Below are 26,950 nucleotides of genomic sequence, written 5' to 3' on the forward strand. Positions count from 1 at the left end.
ATTTATTAGAATCATACCAAGCCTCATTCTATAGAAAATCATGTTCACTTTTTTGATATGATAGAGGCAAGCTCTATATCAAGGTGCAAGTCACAAATGGAGTGTGCATGGTGATGAAATGAAGAAAGTTCAAGAGAATTGTCAATGGCATAAGAAGGGTCCCTACTAGCTTGTAGAGATAGAGATTGGTCTCCTCCTCTTTTTTCAATGGATATTTTCACACTTTCCATAGGGTGAAAAAAGGGAGGAGGCTCCAGTTGTGCAGACAACTTTGCTGGTAAATGTGGAGGATAACCCCTGAATGGTGCAGAGTTTTACATCATTAAATGCACTACTACAAAGAAAAAACTTAGCCGAGCATGATCAAAAAATTGGGGCAATGTTGTTCTGCTTGCACATTCATTGGACACTACTATGAAAAAGTACACAATGATGTTTGCAAGTTCTCATGTACTCACACTTGGTTCGGGCCATCAAGTTCTATATGGAGCCTATACCTGGTTATACAAGCCACTATAGGTTGGATGAAGAAACTGAAGAAAATATCTATAACAACATGCCTTTCAGCCTATAATTCGACCTTGTGTATCATATTTCTATTTGATTTGTACCTAGAGCTTCTACTCTACCCCATGTTTCTATGTTGGTAGAGAATTTGAGTGTTGCTCAAAGATTTTTGAGTGTTAAGAAAATTCGAGTATTACAACCGTAAAGGTAATCTTCATGTGAAACACAATTATCATAATGCAATAAGATTTTTACAAGGAAAAAAGAAATACACCATATCATTGAGAACAAATTGCAATATATATTCGTTTTTAGTACAATGTCTATATAATCTTTTTACATGTCTATACATATCATTGTATAATGTTTACGGCCCTCATGGTTTATAACGAGGCCTCTTGTATAGCCCATGTTGGTTTTGTATTTCCAATTTGAGAAGACCACTCTTGATAGCTCATCTCCCTCCCTTGTTTCAAGTTATTTTTTGCCATCTCCACCACCTCTAACTATTTTGCATCTGATTGTTATCCCCAAGGATCCATGGATGCTCACTCTTTGGGTTTTGTTACATTTGACCATTTGTGGAGCCATTTGCCTAGGTCTTCCAGTAAAAAGTTTTTGAACTTCTCCACTTATCCATTTCAACCAAAATAGACATACTCGGGAATGACAATGAATGTGTCGAGAGGACTACTACAGACACCTTGTGCACAAAGTCATCAATTGATCAGGGTGTTCTCTCCTGATTGAAATCATATTTATACAACCTCCAAACTTTAGACAAGTTCTTGAAAAATGTTGGCTTGCCTCCTAGGAAGGGGAAGAGGATGCTCTCAACACCCTACACCCCTCCTGCCCAATGTATCCCTACAAAAACGTTTCCCCAAAGGTAGGTAAAGCTCTAGCATCTGCTCTCAATATTAGATAGCTTGGAACAGCTCCACATGAATAGGTTTGCAGAAAGGCTTACATGCAGGAGGAACGACTCTGCATCTTTTCTCACATAGTAGATCTTTCTCCCATCTGTGACCTCTCTATCCTGATCAAGACTAAAACTAGGTGGTCCTCCTTAATCCCTTGACTAAAACTAGGTGGTCCACCTTGATCCCTTGATCTATCAAAGGAATACAGCAAGGTATTAATCAAATTGAGGATCAATGTCGGGTAGCCCTTCGTCATATCTTTTGAAAATCTTAATGGGTTCTCATATATGGGTGGCTTCTTATCAATAAAACTATCTCCTCAACACACATTCACCCATGCAACCTTCTTTCGTAAACAAATACAAAGCATTACAAATCCCCCCCTCACCCCCTGTAGCCCCCCCGCAGCCCCCCCCTCACCCTCCCGCAACCCTCCGCAACCCCCCACCGCAGCCCCTCCCGCAACCCCCTGCAGCCCCCCCTCTCTCTCCGCAGCCCCCCCCTCACCCTCCCGCAGCCCCCCCCCTCACCCTCCCGCAACCCCCCTCAGCCCCCCCCCACTCACCCCCGTAGCCCGCTCCCCGGCTTCACATACACACAGTGGTCCAGATCTCTTGTAACTATGTTCAAGCATGAACTTGTCAAACTTCATGTACCACTGTCTAGGTGCCTGCTTCAACCCATAGAGGCTTTTTCGCAACCTACAAACCAGACCTTTTTGGTCTTTTGCGGTGTGTCCTTGCGGTTGTTCCATGTATATTTCCTCCTCCAAATAACCACCATGAAGGAATGCGGTTTTGACATCCATCTGTTCCAGATGCCAATTGTGGACAGCCACCAGACTTAGGATAGCTCTTATGGAGTTCACTTTCACCACAGGAGAGAAGACTTCATTGAAATCAATGCCCTCCTTTTGGGCAAACCCCTTCACGAGACTAGCCAAGATTTGAATTTCTTCTTGCCCCCTTCTTCCTCTTTCATCTGCTATACCCACTTGTTCTTCAGTGCCCTTTTTTCTTTGGGGGCAACTTTACCAGATCCCATGTGTGGTTTTGGTGTAGGGCATCCATCTCTTCATCCATGCTTTTCTCCCATTCTTCGTTAAATATATCCCACATGGCTTCCTCATAGGATTCCAGTTCACCAAAATCCGTAAGTAAGAGATAGTTGAAAGATGGAACATACTTCTGAGGAGGCTTCCTCTCCCGAGTACTCCTCAAGAGATTGGTTGAGGTTCTTCCTATTGCAGTTGTTGTGGGTTGCTGTTTTCTTTATCCTAGGGCTGGTCATCATCCAGCTCCACATAATCATCACCTACTCCTGCTTCTTCCTGGTGGTCAGGCAGGCTATTCTTGAACACTTTCTGTTCGTTGAAAACAACATCCCATGTCCTAAATACGGCCTTGGATTTAGGATCCCACAACCTGTATCTGAAGTCCCCTTTCCCATATCCGACGAGAAAGCACTTCTTGGACTTCGCTCTGAGCTTTGACCTGAGTGCACTATCTAAGTGCATGAAGGCTTCACACTCGAACACTTTCAGGTAGCCATAATTCACCTTCTTGCCTGTCCACACATCTTTAGGAATCTTTCCATCTAGGACAATAGAGGGAGACCGGTTCACCAAGTATACTACTGTATTCATGGCCTCTGCGCCCAGAATTCCAGAGGGAACCCCGCATGCAACCACATGCTCCTTGCTCGATCCATAATAGTCCGGTTCATCCTCTCAGCAACTCCATTCTCTTGAGGTGTTCTTGGAGTTGTCTTTTGCCTCTTAATGCCATTGCTAGCACAGATTTTCTCAAACTCCTTGCTAGCAATACTCACCTCTGTTGTCGGTTCTCAGGCATTTCAGCTTTGCACCTCCTTCATTCTCTACCATGGCTTTCCACTTTCAAAATGTAGAGAACATGTCAAACTTATGCTTCAAGACATAGATCCATGTCTTCCTGGTAGCATCATCTATGAAGGTGACATAGTATGAAGCTCCTCCCACTAGCGAAGACGTGCTAGCAGGTCCCCACACATCTGAATGAACCAACTCAAGCTTTCGGGTCTTCTTCTCATTTACTATTTTTGCAAACTTGACCCGCTTCTGCTTCCCATACACACAATCCTCATAGAACTCTAGATCCACATTCTTTAGTCCAGATAATCTCTTCTGAGAGTGAAGAATCTGCATCCCTTTGGCACTCATGTGCCCCAACCGGTGATGCTAGATTGCGGCATTCACACTTGCGGTGTTAACGTGAGAAGAAGTTTGCTGGCTGCTGCCCTTGCAAAGATAAAGTGTCCCATCTTTGTCTCCTCTTGCAACAACCACCATGGCTCCCTTTGTAACCTTCCATTGCTTCTTCCCAAAACATAAGATGCAGCCATCTTCATCCAGCTAACCCATGGAAATCAGGTTCTTTCTGAGGTCTCGACTTCTTTTAGGATCCATTCATTTCCACTTGGCAACCTCAGGGCAACTATCCCTTTCCTAACAATCTTACATACTGCATCATCTCCGAGTAGTACGTGTCCCATGTTGCCTATGGTGTAGTCAAGGAAGTACTTGCGGTGGCGCGGTGAGGGGTGGCATGAAATGATGCACCGGAATCTACTATCCAGGCATCGTCTTCATCCTCACAGGACAGTATGAGTACATCCTTCTTTGCAGTGTTGGCCTCTGAGGATCTGGTGTCTTCAACAGATTCAAACTCGTTCTTCTTGAATCTGCAGTCCTTCCTCATGTGACCCTTTTTGCCGCAATCCCAACATTTTACGATCTTTGTCCGTGACTTACTCCTCTTTTTGGATTTGTCACGCTTCTGACTCTTGCTTCTCTCCTTTCTCCTACCTCTAGATTCCATTGGCATAGCGAAGGTTGATGTTTCACTGGAGCTCCTTCTTCTCATCTCTTTAGATAGAAGAACTCCTACAACATCATCAAACTTGAGAGGTACACTGCCAAGTACTGAGTTACTCACAGCCCATGACCAAACTGTCCCAGCTATCTGGAAGAGAGGACAGCATGATGAGAGCCTGAATCTCATCATCGAATGTAACGACCGACCGCACCAACTAGCTAATGAGTGTGTTAAACTCATTCATGTGTTCTGCAATATAGCCACCATCTAGCTAATGAGTGTGTTAAACTCATTCATGTGTTCTGCAATATAGCCACCATCTACCATCTTCAGATTGAAGAGTCTCTTCATCATGAACACCTTGTTTGATGCAGATGGCTTCTCGTACAATGTGTCCAAGGACTTCATCAAATCCTTGGTAGTCTTTTGCTCTGAGATGTTGAAGGCCACCGAAGATACCAATGACAACCTGATGGTCCCTAGGGCTTTCCTATCTAGGACCTTCCAGTCCTCCTAGGACATAGTCTCCGGCTTCTTCTCCACACCTTCCAGTGGTGGCAAGAAGAGGTCCTTCTAGTAAAGGTAGTCCTCTATTTGCATTCTTGGCATCAAATTTCTCTATCCACAACTTGCTTTCTTCTGCCATTACTCCCACTCAAACAAGGAACTCCTCCTTCCTAAGTGATCAGCTATTCACAGCCAGTGACTCTGCTCTGATGCTTCTTTAAGCAACCCGAGCTCTGATACTAGTTGTTGGGACAGGCAAGTGGGACTCTGCTCTGATACCAGTTGTTGGGAGCAACCCTCAGTTGTCCTAGCCCAAGATTTTGAGTTTGCTATTTTAGCTCTAAGAGATTCATAGACAGAAAAGATTGTTATAGAGAAATTATAGAGACAGAAAAAATAGAGAGAGAGACAACACAGGGTTTACATGGTTCAACACCAAAATTTTGGCTACATCCACGGAAAGCGCATAGTTTTACTAATCCTCAATACACAGAGTATTACAAGGAGATAGAGCTCCTACTCACCCTTGCTCTTTACACACACACACGCAGCTCTCTGCTTTTCACACTATGTGTCAACTGTACTTCTTCTTAGTTGTAGCCCACGAAGGAATAAAACAAGCAGCGATCTTTTCCAAGAGTATAGTGCATTAACCTTGGATAGATTCTCCACAAGATATGCCTTGAATATCATTTACTATATTTAGGTCTGACCGGTCTACAAATAGTAGCTTTTTTGCCGCGCCTTTGATTGCAACAGAATGAATGGTAGAGCTATACCAGAATTGACTGCATTCAATTCTGACATATTCCTCGATCTGCATATCCTTTGCTTTTTACCGCATTTGCATTCGGACCGCATCCGCATTTCGCCTTCGGATCGCATATCCGCCTTTGTGCCGATTTCGGATTGCATCTGTCTTCGGATCTCCTTTGCTTTTGGATCGCATCCACCTTCGAATCTAATCCACTTTTGGATCGCATTTGCCTTTGGATCTGATCTGCCTTCCGCGTGTAGCTACTTCTAGCAAGTTGACTTGTGTGTGTTTCTAGAATACACATATTCCGGAATGGCCGCAAGGAAATCAGGATTCACACTAGAATCCCAACAAGTGGTTCTACCCTCTTCATACACTTGGGAAGGTGACTTGGTGGTCTTGGATATGTGTCCCATTGACATTATCATGGGGTGTAATTGGTTGGCTTCACTTGGTGACATTCACGTGAATGTCACTTGGTGACATTCACGTGAACCTTCAACAAGGTTTCATGAGCTTTTTACATCATGGACAGCAAGTGGTACTTGCTAGAAATACACCAAAAAAGCTTTCTTCGATCACTCCAAAGCAACTCAAGAAGGAGCTTAAGGCTTTTTGCACTATCTATGTGTTGCATATTACCCAAGAGGAGATGGAAAGTAGTGGATAGCACATGGATGAGGATATGGTAGCTTTTCTCAAAGAGTATGAAGATACTTTGCAAGTGCCAAAGAGTCCTAAGAGGGAGATTGACCATGCCATAGTACTTGAACCAAATGCAAAGGTTGTCAACCCTCCTTACTATTTGTCTAAGTTAGAAAGAGAGGAAGTGGCCAAGCAAGTGCAAGATTTGCTTGCTATGGGTCCTATTCAACCTTCACAATCTCCATTTGCATCTCCCATTCTATTGGTGAAGAAGAAGGATGGGTCCTTTTGCATGTGCATTGATTACCGTGACTTGAACAAGGTCACAATCAAGAATAGGTACCCTATACCTTGCATTGATGATCTTCTTGATGAGGGGCAAAGTTCTTCACCAAGATTGATTTGAGATTGAGATATCATTAAATAAGGATGAAGGAAGGAGATGAAGAGAAGACAACATTTAGGACTGAAAGGGGGTTGTTTCACTCATGTATGCCTAATACAATAGATGCTTATTATGGTTGCCCAAGCAATAATAGATAGTACAAGGATTTGATGCACTTGATTAGCTCTAGCACCTATGCAATCAACACACTTCTTTTTTTTAAAAAAAAAATTAACTAGGTGATGACACACTAAAAGAATTTATATTTGTCAAAGAGAGAAGTCATTCTTTAGCTTTGATGAAAGTTGTGTACATAGAGAACGAAGTGCACATTTTGCGAGTACGGTTAATCAATTCAGTATCTTGAAATTTGAGAGTTTGAAATTTACCTTTTACTGGGAGGAATTGTAAGATTTTATGCAATTTTTAGTACTCCTACATAAATTTATTATTTAATTTTATAAATTTAATAAATTGATTATATGTTTTTTGTTGTGTTGCATATTTAAAGCTAAAATTAAAAGTTAAAGTTTGAAATTAATATCGTAACTTTTTTTCTTCTTCTTTCTCATATGATTATGAATACAATAATGGCTTGAGGCATTTGTTCTTGCAATTCTTGTTTTTAACTTGATTAGCCATTTTTTGAATGTGGCCTTGTCTGCCTTTTAAGAAGAATATATTTTCTTTTGTGGAAAAATAATTTATTATTTGTTGAGTACTTTTAAAATCTAGTTTTTCTCATTCGGGGGTAGGAGGCAGCTGCCCCATGCCCCCCATCGCACCCAGCTAGGCATGCTCCGCCTCACCTGCAGAAGCTCATGATGTTGTCATAATCGGTAATGTGGGGATCATAGTGGGAAAATGTCTAAAACTTCTTTTGATAATTCAAGGAGACAATAAGAAATATACTAATAATATAAATGCTAAAGTTTTCAAACAGTAATATTGATGTGGAAGTGACTATAAATCTTAATCCGCAATGTGGGAATCACAGTGGCAAAATGTCTAAAACTTCTTGTGATAATTCAAGGAGACAATAAGAAATATACAAATAATATAAATACTAAAGTTTTCAAACAGTAATATTGATGTGGAAATAGGGAGAGTCGTGACTATAAATCTTACATGGATAGATTGTAACTATAGTCGTGACTATAAATCTTACAAGTAGAGACACATTGGATAGATTGTAACTTAGTTTGGGGACCAATATGCAGGTGAGAAGGAAGCATAGACAACCTGAAGGTTTTCAATGTACCAACCATGGCAACCTTTGAAGCCCAAGAGGAATGAGCCTTTGGGTTTGGTCCATCCAAATTGCTGGCCTTGATAAGAACCACCATAGACGGAAGATTCATCATCAAGAATAAAAGCAAGGTTGGTGATCACTGGACGGGGAGCCATACCGGGGACAGAGCCAATTCTACCAGACATAAATTCAATGTAGTGGCTGGGCAACACATTGAGAACGTAGCTAAGATGGCTACCGGAGTCATGCTCATGAGTGCCATGATTGAGTGTCTGTGATTGCATGTTTTCACCAGAGTAAGTGACAACAAGGCAACTTACCAGACGATCACTTGAGCGCAGCTGGATGGCAGAGACCCTCTTGCGTTGTTGAAAGAATTCCTTGGGATTCTGCACATCATCAAATACTATGGGGCCGTAGTCCCCTGAAGATATTCGCGCAGATTCATGCACCTCATATTGTAAAAATGGGATGCCCTTGTCAAGCGAGCGTATCACTAAAGGTCCCTGAAGAGGCTTGAGAGGATCGTCTAAATAAGCCTTTATCATAGAACGCACATTGCTCTCATCTTGATTGACCTCGTCCTTCACATTGTTGAGCTTAGTGTCATCCTTGTAGTTACTGTCATACAAGTTGTACACCTTGTTTATTGCATCTATACTTTCCTTTAGCTCCTTCAATTTTCTCAAGGTTGTTGAGGATTCGGGGCTTGCCAACAACTCTCGATTGCGTGCTATACGGTTGAACATGCTGCCTATGCCTGGAACCTGCTCATAGCCAGAAGCTGCCCAGTCTATGATTACAGGAGCTGTTAGCTCAAGGGAGGGGAATTTCAAGGCAAACTCTGTGATCTTGTTCGGGATTGGCTATGCCGGACATTCGGTGTTCAAAAGAGATGCGCCTTTTTTGAGTGGAATTGAGTTTGTTAATATTGACCTGCATAATATAGACTAGATTCAAGAGACATATATGAAGAGAAAATACTCGAAACTGGCAACATAAGTTAAAGAGAAGCTAGTTTTTTCACTAAACCTCAACACTCACAAAATGTAATATCATTACCCCAAGTAATCATGTGGAAATGAAACTCGGGTGCACACACAAAGGCCCTATGTTTAGCATGCTTTTAGGGGTATCAAAAGAAGCCCTTATCTATTATAGCTCTTGAGGACATGAAATTCCATTTTTATTCAAAAAATTTACTAATGTTGTTCTAAAGTATCACTTAAAGCCTATTATGAGAGTAATTTCGCCATTTTTGTGACTTGGGCAAGTGAACAAAGGGGCCACGGGCACTTTGTCACATGTGGGTGGGCAAGCAATGCACTTTTTGTCAGTTTTTCTCACTATTCATACTTTGGGCAGGGTGAACAAATGGCCCAAACTCCCCCAAAAGTTGGCCTTGAGTTGGCATGCCAACTTAGCATGCAAATGTTGGTGGGCCGATGTTGTGACAAGACATCAGCAGGCTGGTGCCACTTTTGATTAGTCCTTTTTTTAAATAACCTCGTCCATCCACCCCCCGTGTGTGACATGGGCCTAAGGTCAATGTCACTCCCTCAAAAGTTGGTCTAGCTATAAAGCTAGGGCTTCTCAACTTTGGGGTTTTAAGTTAAAGCCCTGATGTATGAAGCTTGGGAAGGGACACTCGTGTGTTCACACCGTGTGTGAGGGGGTCTTGCCCTTGAACACTCAAGTGAATCATCCCCCTAGAGTGGTGAAGGAATATCCCACAATGGGCTGATGACAAATCCGCCACATAAAAGCCTACTTTAGGCTACTTTATCCCTGCTACTAGCGCAAGAGTCCATGCGTGTGTGGGACAAAAGAAACAAGAAGTGTGTGTAAGAGAATGTGTGAGGAAAAGAGTGAGTAATCAAGACAAAAACAAGCGGGGTGTGTATGAGAGATAGAGAAGTTTTTAACATCGTGGGAACAATCTCAAGAGACCAAGTTGATCTATTAGACGGGTCTTGAACTCAAGATCTTGTACTTTAGAGAGAAGTGGGCTAACCAAACTACCACACTTGGGTGATAGAAAGGTTAGCCCATTTTTTTTAATTCCAACACATACACACTTTTGAGAGAGAAGATTTTAACGTGGTGGGAACAATCCCAAGAGACCAAATTGATCTATCCTATAGGTCTTGAACTCAAGATCTTGTACTTTAGAGAGTAGTGGGCTAACCAATCTACCACACTTGGGTGACACAAAGGTTAGCCCATTTTTCTCTTTTTATTCCAAAACACACACACTTTTGAGCCCTAGTGGTGCATGAATTTTGGGTGGGTAGGAGCTTTGACTTCTCACCTGCAAGGATGCATCCACACTCACCCCGGCAAAAATGCCAGCCCCTGTGATGTCTGCGCGCAGCTCCTGCTGCTGCTCCCTCGAGTCGGAGTAGTACGAGTAGACGGCGCAGTACTCGCCGCCGAGGGTTCGGCTGGATAGGTAGCTATCGCCGTAGAGCTGCACGAACTCTCGCAACTGCGTGTCGTCAGCCGGGGCGGGCACTGAAACATCCCGCTGCACGTTGGTGACTACCTCCTTGGCTTTGGTGTGCCGGGCAAACACCACGATGAAGGTGGTGGTGGAGGAAGCGCTCAGTTTCTGGAAGAATCGTAGCTTCTCCGAGATGCTGCCCACGGGATCATAGCTCACCGACAGAGACTGCTCTACTTGCAGCGTCTGGCTAAGCTCACTTGTGGTGTAGCAGATGTCGCACTTCACGAAGCTTGTGCCTCCCGTGAGTTCTTTCTGCCCTCTCACTGCTGTATTCATCCCATGCCCATACACTGCATTGTAGCCTTGGAACAATGCCACAGGTGTGCTCCTACGCGAAGCTGCGGACAGCTTCGCGAGGCCGGGTCCGCAGCTTTGCCGCTTGATCAACTGCTCAGTTGCCATAGTGCGCGCGCTCTCTCTCTCCCTCTCGGAAGGTGCGCAGCTAGCGCGCGCGCGCTCTCTCTCTTTCTCTCAAGGTGCGCAGCTAGCGCGCTCTCTCGGGCACCTCGCTCGCTCTCGCTCGCTCTCTCTAGCTGCATACTCCCTTTTATATTAGCTGCGTGAAAGAACTTTTACCACAAGGAATATGCCCCTCAGTGCGTCCTCAAGAAATATGCCTCTCATGCGTCCTCAAGAAATATGCCCTTCAGTGCGTGCTCCACTTTCGAGAGAATTGTATCAATCATCTCCTCATTTTCCCCAAATCCCTTCATGTGGCCATATTAAGCTTTCACTTTTCCTTCTTCGCTTTCATGGTTTTGCACTCTGGAATTTTTTGCATCCTTATCCACAAATTTTCAATTTAAAACCGCGATAACTTTTTACGCTCAGCCGTGAATACCCCTACAAATGGTACCCTCAAAAAAAGATTTACACTGCTCTTGGGCTACCCATGGCACCCCTTGGGCTTCCTCAACCCCTTGACCTATAGGTTGTTGACCTTCTACAGTGCCTACAACCCCCTAGCAGACCTACCACCTCCCCACATACAGTGTAGAATGTGTGATCCTCTCTCTTGGGTAGGCACACCCACAAAGCAGCCCCTCACTCACATACAGGAGGTGACCATTCTATTAACACCCCCTCTCAGCTCCTGAATGTAGCACCCACTACTACATATTAGCCTAATTCCGGGGCTTGTACCGGCGCTATTTAACGGGGTCTAAAAAAGCCTCGTCATCGGTATAAGCGCCGGTATAAGCGCCGGTATCGTAGCGTCGGTATAACTGTCGGGTGTTAATACCGGCGCATATAACGGCTCCTATACCGACGCTAACCGGGGGTAATACCGACGCTTAAACCGGCGTCTATACCGGTTCATATACCGACGAATAAACCGGCGTCTATACCGGATTATATACCGAGGTGTAAACCGGCATCTATACCAATGTATATACCGACGCTGATACCGGGGCATATACCGACGCTGCAGCAGAAATTTTTTTTTGGGCAGAATAGTGCTGCCTGGCTGTTGCCTAGCTGCCTGCAATGAGCAGGATCAACAACAGCAAACAGACAGCACCATTCTGTCTACAATAGAGCACAAAAACAACCGTGCTCGTTTGCATATTTTCCTGATCGACAAACAAGAAATTAAATTAAACATTAATACTCAAGAATGTTTTGATCATATTTCATTAGTTTGAAGGTCATCTTACATCATGGTAATGCCTCCCAATTGACGGTCTCTCCTTCTTCTTCAAGCATCTCAAACAAGGCCACAAGGCCATGTTTGTGAGCGTACTTCTCCTCTCGCCTGCTTGGTGGGCGATTCATGGCCAACTCCTGCACACACGATTAACAATTATAACTTTTAAAAAATCAACATTTAACCCACATACATACATTTAAATAAATAAAATTGCTACAAACACTTACGAATTCATGGCGCATGGTTTCGTAACCACCACTCCCGAGATGAGAAGCCCCTACTGTTTGGAGTCTTGCCCTTGCCGCCTCTCTTTGTTGTTAAAACCTGTCTGGTGTCTCGGTGAGCTCCTGAGCAATGGCTGCCCACTCCCTGTCATCTAGCCAAACAGGTTTCTCCTTCCCCTCTCTGAATGCGTCCCTCGCCTCTGACCTACGATGCCCCATCAAAATGCGAGCTGTATACTGTATCCACTCATTAGAGACGACATTCATAGGGTCAGATGGCTGGAACTCTTGCTTTATCTTTGTGTTTATATAATTTTTCTTCCCCTTGTCTTGCTGATCCCATTTAGTCATGACAGAGTCATGAAACTGTATAGTGCACAATTGTCGAATGTGTGTCTTCATTGCCTTCCCTGCACTATCCATTATTGGTGCTCCATCCCTAATTGTGTAAATCTTGCTGTTGTCATGGTCATGTGCACCCCAGGGAGTGGAAGGTGACCCTATGGGTGTGCTATCAACAGATGAGAGCGAAGGACGACGCTCACGTGGTGGTGGTGTCACAGCATCTGTGGCACTACCACCACAACAACCTCCCCCTGAAGACCTACTACGTGAGCGCCGTCTATGTGAAGAGGTGGTAGATCGAGCTGTAAGAGGAGTGGAAGGCTGTGTGGTATGAGGTGTGGGAGCTGCTGTCGTACCCACGGGTGTGGGAACTGGCGTCGGGAAGCCAGATGGTGAGGCAGATGTCCCTGCTCCAGAACCCCAATAACTCTGAGCCATGGCTCTCTGCTCTGGAGTCATGGACGAAAGAAAACCATATAACTGCTGGGGACTCATGCCCTGCGGTGTAGGATTAAATGAGAAATCTGGACTGTAGTCGTAGGGCGGTGAGTCACCCATGGCCTGTTGGACAAAAAACCATATGACAAACTTGTACGGAATGAAAATTACACGGTAAACAATGAATGAAAGAACCATAAGATAAACATTAACAATGATAAACAACATTGGTAAAACTATATCAACTTGCTCCTACAGTAGTGATTATGATGGTAAACATTAACTATGGTAAACAATGAATGGACCTTCAATGTCATAAAACCATTACAAATATGTCATAACTATTTGCATAATCATGGAGATACATCATTTTAAAAATCATTATCTATTCTATCATCCTCATTAAGATCAGTAGCCCCAAAGAGATCTATGTCTATGTACATTTCAGCATCCTCATCATTAAAAGTCCCTTGATGAAGGATGTCTTCATCATCTATGTCCTCTTCCTCAACTTGTTTTTCAGCTTCCTTGGTTTGCACCTCTTCATTTGGATCTTGCTCTAGTTGCTTCTCTTCATTTGCTTGCTCCTCTTCATTGTTGATATCGGCTTGTTCTTGCTGCTCTCCATTACCCTGTGCATCCACATCACCTTGTTGTAGCTCAAATTCTTCAAAAATTTGCTTACTGCGGGGGGCGACTTGAACCACAAACAGCCAGCGTGGATCTTTTGGATCCGCTTTAAAGACAACCTGCTCACAATGCTCTGGGCGCACAAAAGTATCTTGCTGATTGGTCTATACCTTTGTGGAGTCCACTTGGATGAGGCCACTCTTGTCTCTACGTACAGTTGCATGTGGCCCATTCATGATTACCTTGAACCACTTCACATCAAAGATAAACAACTCAAAACTTCTGAAGCCAACCTTTAATATATCTTGAATGGTTCCAAAGTAATCAAGCATTCCAGTAATTGTGTTATCATCACTTGCACTTGCACGACTTTCTTGAACAAACTGTGCTGTGACACCACAATCAAAGGTTGCTCTTCTTTGGTCTATTCGTTCTACTCGAAAATGACGTCCATGTGACCAAAACGCCCCATATTTGTGATACTACAAATAGCACAAAAAGTTTGTTGATGGAGAATCAAACACAGAGACATGTAGAGAAAAAAACGAGAGACATGTAGAACTTAAACACTTACATGCCAATCGCATCCTTTTGTAAGCTCCTCCTCCTCCTCTGTTATAGGTAAACCAGCACGTTTGGCTTCTAAAATTGTAGCTTCTAGCCATCTACCTGTGGGAAAGTCCGGAAGAGCTTGCATACCTTCTGGATATGGGAGATTTCTTGTAGTGCGATTCCTTCTGAAACTTAAACGATCTTGTACTCGCTGTCGCTTGAGAGCTTCATATGTCTCAATCCACTTCTCCATTACATGAGAGTTCAAGATGCAAAATTTGTTGATTTTTTCTCTCAAAGTGTTATCCATCTTTCTCTTAATGCCTTGGCCTTGAGGTTCCTCACCAATGACTCGCCTGTTGGACTCTTGAGACCATAGTCGAGGTATCTCTGGATCTGAGGAACTTAAATATTCAGTGATGTAAACAAGGGACTCTTGTATCAGCCACCCTTCTGACATACTACCCTCTGGGCGAGCCATTTGGCAAACAAATCCCTTTAATGTCTTCATAAACCTCTCCAAAAAGAACATCCATCTTGAATGGACTGTTCCAGCAACTGCAACCTCATCTACAACATGAACTAGCAGATGCATCTGGATTGTTAATAAACTTGTAGGGAAAAACTTCTCTACCATGCAGACTGCCTCTATGGAGTTTAAACGCGCTGTCTCCAAAGTGTCTCTCTTTATCTCTTTTGAAGAAATCCAGCGCACCAATGTGCCAATCTTATAGATAGTAGCTCTAATGTCTTCAGTATGGCAATCTTTTATTGCTATGGGTAGCACAAATTGTAGAAACTTGTGCCAATCATGACTCTTGAGACCACTAAGATCATCATCCTTTGTAAATGCACTTTTCAAGCAATGCATACAACCTGTAGGAGTCCGAAATTCTGAAATTGTCCTCTTGACTTGTTGTTCCTCCATCTTGCTAAAAACCCATGGGGCTCTTGGAAGTAGCACCTTTCCATTGGGTCTAGTGCGAGCCCACAACTCTTGCATACAACCAATCTCTTCCAAGTCATCCCTTTGGCCTTTAGTATCCTTTTTTTCTGTCATGGTCTTCCACAGAATGTCAGTTACATTCTTGAAAATATGCATCGGGTCAAGCAAATGGTTTATAAGGAGATCACCCCAATAGGGGAGTTGGTGAAAGATAGAGAGCCTCTTCATCCCAGGACATGCCAAGTTGCCACATTCCTCCCATTTGATCTTCCAATCGCTTGCCTTCAATGCACTTGGAGGAGGTCTTCCTAGATTACCATCCCGCAATTCATGATTTTCTGGAAGATACCTAACATGTCCTTGGTAGACATTCTTTCGTAATGCTTTTGAGTATCTTGAATCAAGTCGAGGACCACATACAGGACATGCATTGTAACCCGATATAGACAAACCTGAGCATTCTCCATAGCCAGGCCAATCATGCATTGTCCACATGAGAATACCTTGCACAGTTGTAAGTCTTTGGCCACTCTGCTGCTTTGACATGTCCTTCACTTCAATTCCGTTCCACAAGGTGTGTAACTCATCAATAAGTGGTGCCAAATATACATCCATGTTCTTCACCTTGTACTTTCCTGGAACTATTAATGAGAGCAACAGATGACCTTTCTTTATTGCTAACCATGGCGGAAGATTATAATTCACAAGGCAAACAGGCCATGTGCTCCATGAAGAGCTCCTTAAACCAAAAGGGTTTACACCATCCATTGCTAGGCCAAGACGGAGGTTTCTAGGTTCTTTCTTAAAAGCCGGCCATTTCTCTTCAATGTGTCTCCATGCGGGTGAGTCAGCAGGCACACGCATCACTTCATCTGTGGATCGAGTTGTGGCATGCCATGTCATCAAGCTTGCTATTGATTTGCACCTGAACATGCTTTTTATCCTTGGAATGATTGGAAAGTGCCTGAGAACCTTTACCGGGACAGCTTCCCCCTGAACATCTTCTCTATATCTGTTAGAGCCACAATGGGGACATTCTTGCAAATGCTCATATTCATGGCGGAAGAGGCAAGCTCCTAACCAAACAAACTGATTCTAGAATTTTCCAAGTCAGTTTGGTCACTTTTTGACCATTTTTAGGTCACTTAAACTAACTTTTTGGAACTAGACTTGAATTAGGAGAGAGGAGAGATGAAATATCTCAATTTTTATGAGTTTAAAATTCATTCAAGCATGTGAAATATGCACCTCCTTTAAAGAATTCCCCTTCCTTACATATGTGTCAAAATTGTATTGCTCATAGTTTTTTACTAATAAACCTTGTACATTTTCAACTCTTCATCTTATGTGAAATATGCACCTCCTTTAAAGAACTCCTCTTCCTTACATATGTGTCATAGTTTTTTTACTAATAAGCCTTGTACATTTTCAACTCTTCATCTTATGTGAAATATGCACCTCCTTTAAAGAACTCCCCTTCCTTACATATGTGTTTATTTACTAATAAACCTTGTACATTTTCAACTCTTCATCTTATGTGAAATATGCACCTCCTTTAAAGAACTCCCCTTCCTTACATATGTGTTTATTTACTAATAAACCTTGTACATTTTCAACTCTTCATCTTATGTGAGCATTTACTCATTTTTGGGTATCTTCTTTTACAATTTGGATTTATCTCCTCCCTACACATGGATTGATGCTATTGGCCCATAGGAACCTTAATTGGACCATAGTCTAAAGATTTCTGAAAATCTAGACCCTTAGGCTAAGGTTCTTTATACCTATTTCCAATTAATTCCAATTGCACATTGGAAAATTCTTTTTAAATTTCTGTTTCAGGGGAACTCATCTGAATTATAAGAGATATTTTTCTATCCAAAAATATTCAAAATCTGAATATTCTCTCTCTAGAATACTTTCTCTCTCTAGGTTAAAACAGCCACAAACAAGATCTCTTATATTTCAGAAAAGGAATTGATTACATGGGAATATACTAGACATCAAAAAGGGGGTTGGGGGAGGAATCTTACATTCTACCCCACTTAAAAAATGCGAGATGTCCTCATCTCGCAACTTGGAATAATTTCGCAAGATGCACGAAAATGAGACTTAGAGAAAAATTTTAATCACGATTAACCACCAAGAAAAGTCTTAAAGAGAGAAAGATTCAAAATAAGAACAAGATTTAAACTTTATTCATTCTCGGAACTTATACAGTAAAGATAGAGAAACTCTTTACACTTCCATAAGCCCGTCCATCATATGGTCACAAAAGCAGTCCTCACAAGCTGCACAAGTATAGGGTAACTCATCTATGGGAATGATTCTGCTGGTTATTGCCGTACCTATCTCAGTGGTATGAGGTGATCTAACAAAAGGACCTCTGAGAGGCAAGCCAAAAATGGGGTAAAGGCATATCTTCTCATGAGGAAGAAAACACGCCAGTAAGAAGACCCGCTCAGAAAACCCAAGATGTCTTGATCTCATGACGCAGTAGTATCGGGGACCCAAACCCAAAGCTTCAATAACCATGGCCAAGCGGACATTGTTACGAAAGTGCTGCTGACCCCAGGGTGTTACCCTAGTTATGTTTTGATAGGTCCGCCATTTGGTCTGCGCTACAGAAGTTCCTAGGTGAGGAAAAAGTGAGCGCTCATACTGTTCTATAAAGTCTTTCTTCACAGACTCTCTTGCGTCTTGAAGGTGAGAAATCATCATGGATAAAACTAGCTCTTGTTGCCAAGCCATGAAGGAGATTAAGAAGGAAAGGAGATTGATGGGAGTAAGATTACTGTGAGCGACAAGTAAAAGTTACGACTTATATAAAGGAAGGAGCCAGCGTAACCTAGAAGCCAACGGTAACTTGCCACTGAAGTTTTACCGTCTTTCCATGATTTGTGTTTGACACATTTTTCTATAGAAGGCATTAAGAATTTTGAGATGAGGAGATAAAAGAAACTTGTAGGCTAAGTCACCTACTTTCATTGAATTCAGATATAAGGATCACAATATCTGGGGGATAACTTCTTATACTCCCAAGAGATAAAGAACTTCTTTTGGGCCGTACTCGAATGAAAACCAAAACCTTGGTATCCAAAACACCGATTCTCACTTCTAAACTCATTGTTCTAAATCCTTAAACAGGTGGGACTCCTGAGAGTATTCTAGGGAAAGGGTCTTCCTTTTTTTAAACAGAAACTTTCTTTTATTTTAGAGAGGGAATAATTATAAGAGCAGAAAGGGAGATTCTTACTCCTGTATACCTCGAAGGCTGGGGAGGAATCTTACATTCTACCCCACTTAAAAAGTGCGAGATGTCCTCATCTCGCAAGGTAGAGGACAGCTCTTATTCTTAAGATCCAATTTTATTCTGGGGTTCCTTATATTCTGGGTGGTCAACCCAACAGAACACTGGGATAAATATCCCTTATATAGAACTCATCATTAAATAACAATTCATTCAGATTATATCATTCATATCTTTAACATGATAATAGTCCATTAGACCGAAAAGTTTCCTTCGGAACATTCCTCCACACGGAAATTTCAGTCAAGCAAGTTCTCAATTTGACATCCCTTAACTTGATCTACCGGTCAAGTATTAACAGTAGCAATCTGACAGCACAACCCACTAATCTCATAGTGATTTGCTGAATTCGTTATCATCATTCTAGTTATGAATATCATCACAGGGACTCGTCCCATTCCCCCTCATTGTGGTTTCATTATATTTCAACTAATTTTTAAAAATCAACATTTTTCAATCAGCATTTTCAATCAGAATCCAAATCAATTCATTCATTCTCAAACAGAATTAAAAATCATATCAATCACATTCGAAATCATCATCTAGATAGCATTAACGCTTATAATTTCAAGTCTTAGATTTACTCGTATATACTGTCAGTAAAGAGCTGCAGTATACTCTCGGTATATACGGGTAGTCACGGCCCTTGGAATTATAAGGTAAATACTATCATGTCTAGGCCTCAAGCAAGTCAGGGTTTCTATATAATTGCGGTACTTCCACCAATTACCAAATTATGAATTTCAGTTTGAATATCAAATTGTATGAGTTATATCACACAATTATAACCTTTTTGTGTTTCTTGATAAATTTTTGACATATTTGTCTTCTCAGTTGATCTTTATTAACCAATTGCTCTGATACCAACTGTAAGATCCCTGTTCCCACCGAGCAACGGATTCAGGGTACTGGCAGCGGAAGTAGCGCTTCTCGCGCGGGACAGGGGTCCCACACTCGGGGCCTCGCCCACGGATATCCGGATAAGAGACTAATCCGTCGGTTGTTCCAAAACCGAACCCGGAAAAACTTCCTCTACCGGAAAGCACGGGCGATTCCACCAGGATAACTTTTTACTCTAACGCAGCCAAGATCATTTCTGATCGAGGTGATCCGATTACATCTATAAGATACTTAGTCAGTTCAAGGAAGAAACTTGCACTTGGATCATTGGGATCAACGCTTTTTTCCCCATTCAAGAGGCACAGCCGTTGATTCCTATCCATAGAACAGTTTCTATCTGGGGTTTTTTTTTTTTTTCTATCGTAAAAACAAAAGTTTGAGTCTCGGTTTACGGATCCATCAGTCCAGCCTAACCCCATCCAGTCCCATGGGTTAGCCAACCGCCCAACCACTGTAGTGATGGGATCCAATTAAGAATTTGGTTAGGTTTTGTCCCGGGTACCAAGGAAAAGAGTTCCAAGGCCCCCTAGCCGGATGTTCATGCAAAATAAAACTAGTCACACCACTCACACACCCAATATGAAATTGCCTTTTTTTCAACCAGATTCAACCAGTTTAAAACAATCCTTTAATAAAACCATAGTATCATTGATCACCATCTTCCAATTTATCCAATTGATTCTTAATTTCCCATCATTCCTTCATCAGAGTATCTATGGCATCATTGGCAACTAGAACGCTCAGGAGCCGTTTCGATAGTTCCTAGCCCATAATACTTGGCAATATAATCACTTAACAAGATGGACTCTCGTTGAAGATCAGCAAGATCAACCAACAGATCCATATAAGGAGCCATGGACTCATCCATTGAAGACCAGCAAGGTCAATCAACCAGATCCATGCTCGATTTCAGAAAACAACTCCAACTCTGTTCCAATATCTTCCTCGACGCACGCGTGGGTATCCTAGGCAACCCAGAGCCCGAGCACCGTATGGTCAGCACCCTCTAGGATCCTTCGCAGAGAACCTAGCGCTTCACGCATAGGCCGCTTCCTTGGCCCCTCATCCACCGTACCGGAAGCTCACCATTTTAATCGCACCGAGGCTGGTCAAGACCTCGGCCGACCTTGCTACGCGAGACGTCCTTCATTGACTCCCCGTCAGCAGTTGCAACTTTACCATCACGACTTTAATCACAAGACGGTCAAAATGCTCCCCCCAGCATTCTTGACATAAAACAATCATTTACAAACAGCATTTACAAACAGTATTTACAAACAGTTTACAACACAATTTCTATTTTAACTTTCATTTTTCCACATTATCCTTCATCAATCTACATTACTTATTCCATATTCCATTTATATGTATACTCATCCCATCACATCATTTCTATCTCATCACTTCAGATTCCCTCACATCGCATATCGTATATTCACATCCATACATCCACATCTATATGCATACATTCACATCTACATGCATACATCTACATCTCTATGCATACATCCACATCCACATTCACATTCACCTCCATACATCTACATCTACATGCATACATCCACATCTCCATTCACATCTACATCTATACATCTACATCTACATGCATCCATCCACCTCCACATCCACATCTACATCTATACATCTACATCTACATGCATACATCCATATCTCCATTCCCATCTACATCTATACATCTACATCTACATGCATCCATCTACCTCCACATCCACATCTACATCTATACATCTACATCTACATGTATACATCCACATCTCCATTCACATCTACATCTATACATCTACATCTACATGCATCCATCCACCTCCACATCCACATCTACATCTATACATCTACATCTACATGCAAACATCCACATCTCCATGCATAATAAAATTCTTTTAATTAATCTAGGATGATAGTTCCTAGAATATGGTAGGAAGTCCTCTTTTTATGCTTTGAATGAATTTATTTTATGCGTAATTTCTATAAAAATTTTGCCATAGCTCCGCTACTATGACTGATAAATCTCAATTTTTTTCTAAGGGATAAAGCTCATTATTAAAGAAATAATTAGAATGGTCTCTAATTGGATCATCAATCCATAATGGTCTCTAATTGGATCATTAAGAAAACAATTAGAATGGTCTCTAATTGGATCATCAATCCATAATGGTCTCTAATTGGATCATTAAGAAAACAATTAGAATGGTCTCTAATTGGATCATCAATCCATAATGGTCTCTAATTGGATCATTAAGAAAACAATTAGAATGGTCTCTAATTGGGTCATCAATCCATAATGGATTGAATCATCAATGTGCATAAACTAAAAGCTTAGTAAAAAGCCATTAATTTGGCCTCAAGAATAGCTTAATCTTGGATTAAGGAAAAGCTTTATGAAAAGCTTCATTTGAATTGAGAATGGGTCATGAGTATGACCATTTCTTGAGTGAGAGAGAGAAATTATAAAAACCATTAGAATTTAAATATAAGTGGAAATTAACTTCTATAGCATTTATTAAATTATGTAACTCTTCACTACTATTCACCAATTAACTTCATTAGCATTTAAAAAAAAACCATACCAATTAAACTTCTCAAGCTTGAGAGGGGTTGAGAAGAGAGAATCATTGAGAAATCATAGAAAAGATCGAAATTCAATATACTTACCTTATGATTTGCTTGATTCTTTATTCACGGTAGAGGCCCCCAACCAATCAATTGGTTTAGTATGTTGATGGAGCCACCAATGGAGATTGAAGAAAGAGAGAGGTATCAAAAACTAGTGAATTATTAAAGAATTCACAGTTCTTGGCTTAGGTAGAGTAGAGTAACAAGGCATAAGACACTATATATTTTAGCTTAGGTGGAGTAGAGTAACAAAGCATAAGACTCTATCTAATTTGGCTTAGGTGGAGTAGAGTAACAAAGCATAAGAGACTATATATTTTGGCTTAGGTGGAGTAGAGTAACAAAGCATAAGAGACTATATATTTTGGCTTAGGTGGAGTAGAGTAACAAAGCATAAGAGACTATATATTTTGGCTTAGGTGGAGTAGAGTAACAAAGCATAAGAGACTATGTTTTTTTCAACAAGGGGAGGCTTCTATTTATAGGAAAATTTGAGCTCCTAACCAAACAAACTGATTCTAGAATTTTCCAAGTCAGTTTGGTCACTTTTTGACCATTTTTAGGTCACTTAAACTAACTTTTTGGAACTAGACTTGAATTAGGAGAGAGGAGAGATGAAATATCTCAATTTTTATGAGTTTAAAATTCATTCAAGCATGTGAAATATGCACCTCCTTTAAAGAATTCCCCTTCCTTACATATGTGTCAAAATTGTATTGCTCATAGTTTTTTACTAATAAACCTTGTACATTTTCAACTCTTCATCTTATGTGAAATATGCACCTCCTTTAAAGAACTCCTCTTCCTTACATATGTGTCATAGTTTTTTTACTAATAAGCCTTGTACATTTTCAACTCTTCATCTTATGTGAAATATGCACCTCCTTTAAAGAACTCCCCTTCCTTACATATGTGTTTATTTACTAATAAACCTTGTACATTTTCAACTCTTCATCTTATGTGAAATATGCACCTCCTTTAAAGAACTCCCCTTCCTTACATATGTGTTTATTTACTAATAAACCTTGTACATTTTCAACTCTTCATCTTATGTGAGCATTTACTCATTTTTGGGTATCTTCTTTTACAATTTGGATTTATCTCCTCCCTACACATGGATTGATGCTATTGGCCCATAGGAACCTTAATTGGACCATAGTCTAAAGATTTCTGAAAATCTAGACCCTTAGGCTAAGGTTCTTTATACCTATTTCCAATTAATTCCAATTGCACATTGGAAAATTCTTTTTAAATTTCTGTTTCAGGGGAACTCATCTGAATTATAAGAGATATTTTTCTATCCAAAAATATTCAAAATCTGAATATTCTCTCTCTAGAATACTTTCTCTCTCTAGGTTAAAACAGCCACAAACAAGATCTCTTATATTTCAGAAAAGGAATTGATTACATGGGAATATACTAGACATCAAAAAGGGGGTTGGGGGAGGAATCTTACAAGATTAGCCACTAAAGGTAAACAAATGCCTGTTTTTTTACTGTTTACAGGGTGCCTGAGTGGACAAAACTGGGCACCCTGATCTTGCAACCACCCCGGGGCACTTTTTCCCTCTTTAGGAGGTTTTTTCCCCCGTGCATTGTTTATACGCCCATCATTCTAGGGCTATCTCATCTTTCTATTGCAACTCTCTATTGAGTGCCTTGTGCTACCTTTGTCTTCTCCAAGTTGTGTGTGTTTCCGTGCAACCCTAATTCCAACAATGTGCCTATTTTTCCTCTGAGCAACCCCTTTCTATGATGCCTATCAACTCAATGGTGTATTGTCCTCTCCCTACAGGCATCTCAAATAGGTGACACTTTTTTGATGCAGATTTGGGACAACATTCATACTTTTTGATGCTATTTGATCATTAGAGGGCCATTGCAAGTGATTAAAGTCTTAAAAAGCTTAGAAAATGTGTGAATGGTGCTGGGAAACTCATTTGGGAGAATCATTTGGAGGATTATAGGCATAATGAGCTAATTAATGGATAGTTAGCAGAATTATAGAACTGTCTTACAAAAATAGAGCCTCACTAATCATGCTATTAATCTCTACCTCTAGAAAATTGAACTAATTCCTTTGGTACATACAAGAAGCAAGGAGTTGCTAAACTTTTGATTCAAATTTTTTTGTATTTGGATTAGATTTGAAGAAATTAGAGCACTTTAAGTGACTATTGGTCTCTGACATGAGTAGAAATAACAAACAAGAGAGTTAAAAATTTTGATGGTTCTCTCTCATCTTGAAGAATTTGGTCAAACCCTCTTAGGGTTAGCTAGAGCAATGTATTGGAAATCTAATGAATGTTAGATCATTGAATTTGAAAAAAAATTGAAGGAATTAGAGCACAATCTTTAACTAGTTATTGGCGAGAAAAAAGACTAGAAAATTTAACTTTTTACCTTTACCCAAATTTAATTATTCAAATGAAGTTCATATGCAACATGAAGCCTCCTGGGATGTAAATGCATATGTATAACACATATTAAGCTTGATTCATAAGAATTTGGAGTTTTGTAAGGCATTGGAAAGAGTGCTAGATTAGGGTACATTACAAGTATTCACAATGGGAGATGGTCCAATACAGATTGTGGGAGAGAAGCCTGACAGAAACAAATTTCAATTTAGGAAGTACAAGATGCAGAGCTTCTTAAAAGGAAAAAGTTTTTGGGTTTTGGTTATAAGTGAAGATGCAAAGCCATTGATGCTACTCAAATGCAACCCTAGCACAGGTACAAGCTCACAAGACTTGGACGCAAAGAGCTAACAAAGTATTGCATTACTTTGCCATATGTGTGACAAACAGTATGCTATGTCATATTCAGAATTTGGATAATCCTAGGGATGCATAGGATACATTTGTGTGGTTGTATAACACTAATACATAGGCAAGGAAACTTCAATTGAAGCAAAAGATGCACAGTGTGGTGAGAAATAGTAGAAGTGTGTATGACTATGTTTAAGAGATAAAGAGCCTAGCATATGCTCTTGCATCCATCAATACACCGATGGATGATAGTGATTTGGTAGCCATTACCTTGAATGGCTTGGGCAAAGAATACAAAAATTTTGATGCATCTATTATAGTGAGAGGTGACAACCCCCCAAATTTTCATGAGCTTTGTTCATTGCTCATAATTGAAGAGATGAAGCTTGGGCTTGGTACTAGCTCTAGTACATCTACTCATGCTAGGGATCAAGCATTCTACTCTTGAGATGCGAGAGGTAGGGGGAGATCCTTTTTCAAAGGATGTGGAAGTAGCCAAGGTTGGCAAGATAGACCACCACATAATTTTTAAAATTCATATGGTGCACGAGGTGGTAGTGGTAGAAGTACATACTTCCTAGGCAGGGGGAGAACATGTACTCGAGGAAGAGGTCATTGGCAAGGCCAACAACATAATGCTAGTGGGATTGAATGCCAGTATTGTGGCAAGCTTGGTCACATGGTGAAGGGCTGCTATAAAAAGCAAAATGATGTAAGAAATGGAAGTGATAGACCATAGCATGGTAACTATGCCTCTACTAGCAACAATGATGGAAATTCAAATAATTTATTTACTATGACACATGTTATGGGAACTATGACATCTAATAGTGATGGCAGAGATGAGTCTTAGTACATGGATTCAAGTGCCTCAAACCATATGACTTGCCATGGTGAATGGTTTGAGAAGATGCAACCAATGGAGACTCAAGGTTATGTGGTCACAGGTGATGACACATAGCATCCTGTTACTCATGGTGGAAATGTAAAGAACATGTTAGAGGTACTGTATGTACCTTCTATCACAAAGAACTTGGCATCAGTGGGTCAAATGGTAGAACAGGGACTACAAGTCAGGTTCAATGAGCAAGGTTGCTTTGTTGAAGACTTCAAGCATGGCTACAGGTTGATAGCCAAAGGCAAGAAGGAAGGTAGGCTATTCAAGCTTGAAGCAAGATTACCAGAATTGAGCTCAACTATGTTCTCAAAGAGTCATGGAGTTGTGCAGGACATAGACATGTGGCATAAGAGAATTGGACATGTGAACATTCAGAGATTGAATAAGATGCAAGTAAAAGGCATTGTTGCTGGCTTACCCAGGTTTAAGAATGATGGAAGTCATCATGTATGTGAAGCATGCCAATTTGGGAAACAAGCAAGGTTTCCATTTCCAAAGGAAGGCAACATAAGCCATAGGCCATTGGAGATTATTCATAGTGATATTTGGGGGCTAGCTCAATCCCTAATTATGAATGGAAACAGGTACTACATCACATTCATTGATGATTACACAAGGTTTATGTGGATATACTTTCTTAAAGATAAGAGTGAAGCTCTTGAAAAGTTCATTGCTTTCAAGGAATATGCAAAAAAGCAATATGGGAATTGGATCAAATATGTGAGGTCAGATGGTGGTGGAAAATACACCTTGCATGAATTTGATGAATATCTTAAAAAGCATGGGATAAGAAGGTAGCTTACTTGCAGGTACACTCCTCAGTACACTCCTTGCAGGTACACTCCTCAGTAAAATGGAGTTGCTAAGAGGAAGAATCGTGTGGTATGTGAATTTGATGACTATCTTAAAAAGCATGGGATAAGAAGGTAGCTTACTTGCAGGTACACTCCTCAGTAAAATGGAGTTGCTAAGAGGAAGAATCGTGTGATATGTGAAGTAGCTAGAGCTATGCTCAATTAGAAGAACATGCCAAATCACTATTGTGTCGAGGCATGTGCCACCGTGGTGTATGTGTTGAACAAGACACCCACAACTTCCATACATGAGAGTACACTTGAGATGAGACTTACAAGTTATAGGACGGACATTAGTCATCTCAAGGTTTTTGGGAGCATTGCTTATGTACATGTTTCTGATGAAAGAAGGAGGAAGTTGGATCCTAAGGTAGAGAAGTACATATTCATTGGTTATGGAAAAGATAGGAAAGCCTACAAATGCTACAATCCAAATGCAAGGCAGGTGGTTATATCAAGAGAT

The 26,950-nt window shown here is 41.0% G+C and overlaps 1 protein-coding gene across 1 annotated transcript in view; it reads right to left on the reverse strand.

Moving 5' to 3' along the window:
* LOC147624484 (uncharacterized) overlaps window positions 1-10,866 on the reverse strand; it is a 97,726-nt gene extending 86,860 nt beyond the window's left edge. Inside the window, exon 1 of the mRNA XM_086819491.1 lies at window positions 10,143-10,866. Within this exon, the coding sequence (XP_086675617.1) occupies window positions 10,143-10,739 (597 nt within the window). The 5' untranslated portion in view covers window positions 10,740-10,866. The remainder of the gene's footprint in view (window positions 1-10,142) is intronic.
* Window positions 10,867-26,950: the final 16,084 nt, after the last annotated feature.

This window comes from Cibotium barometz, chromosome 25 (genome assembly GCF_041138505.1).
Source record: "Cibotium barometz isolate CiBa-2024 chromosome 25, ASM4113850v1, whole genome shotgun sequence".
Lineage (NCBI taxonomy): Eukaryota > Viridiplantae > Streptophyta > Polypodiopsida > Cyatheales > Cibotiaceae > Cibotium > Cibotium barometz.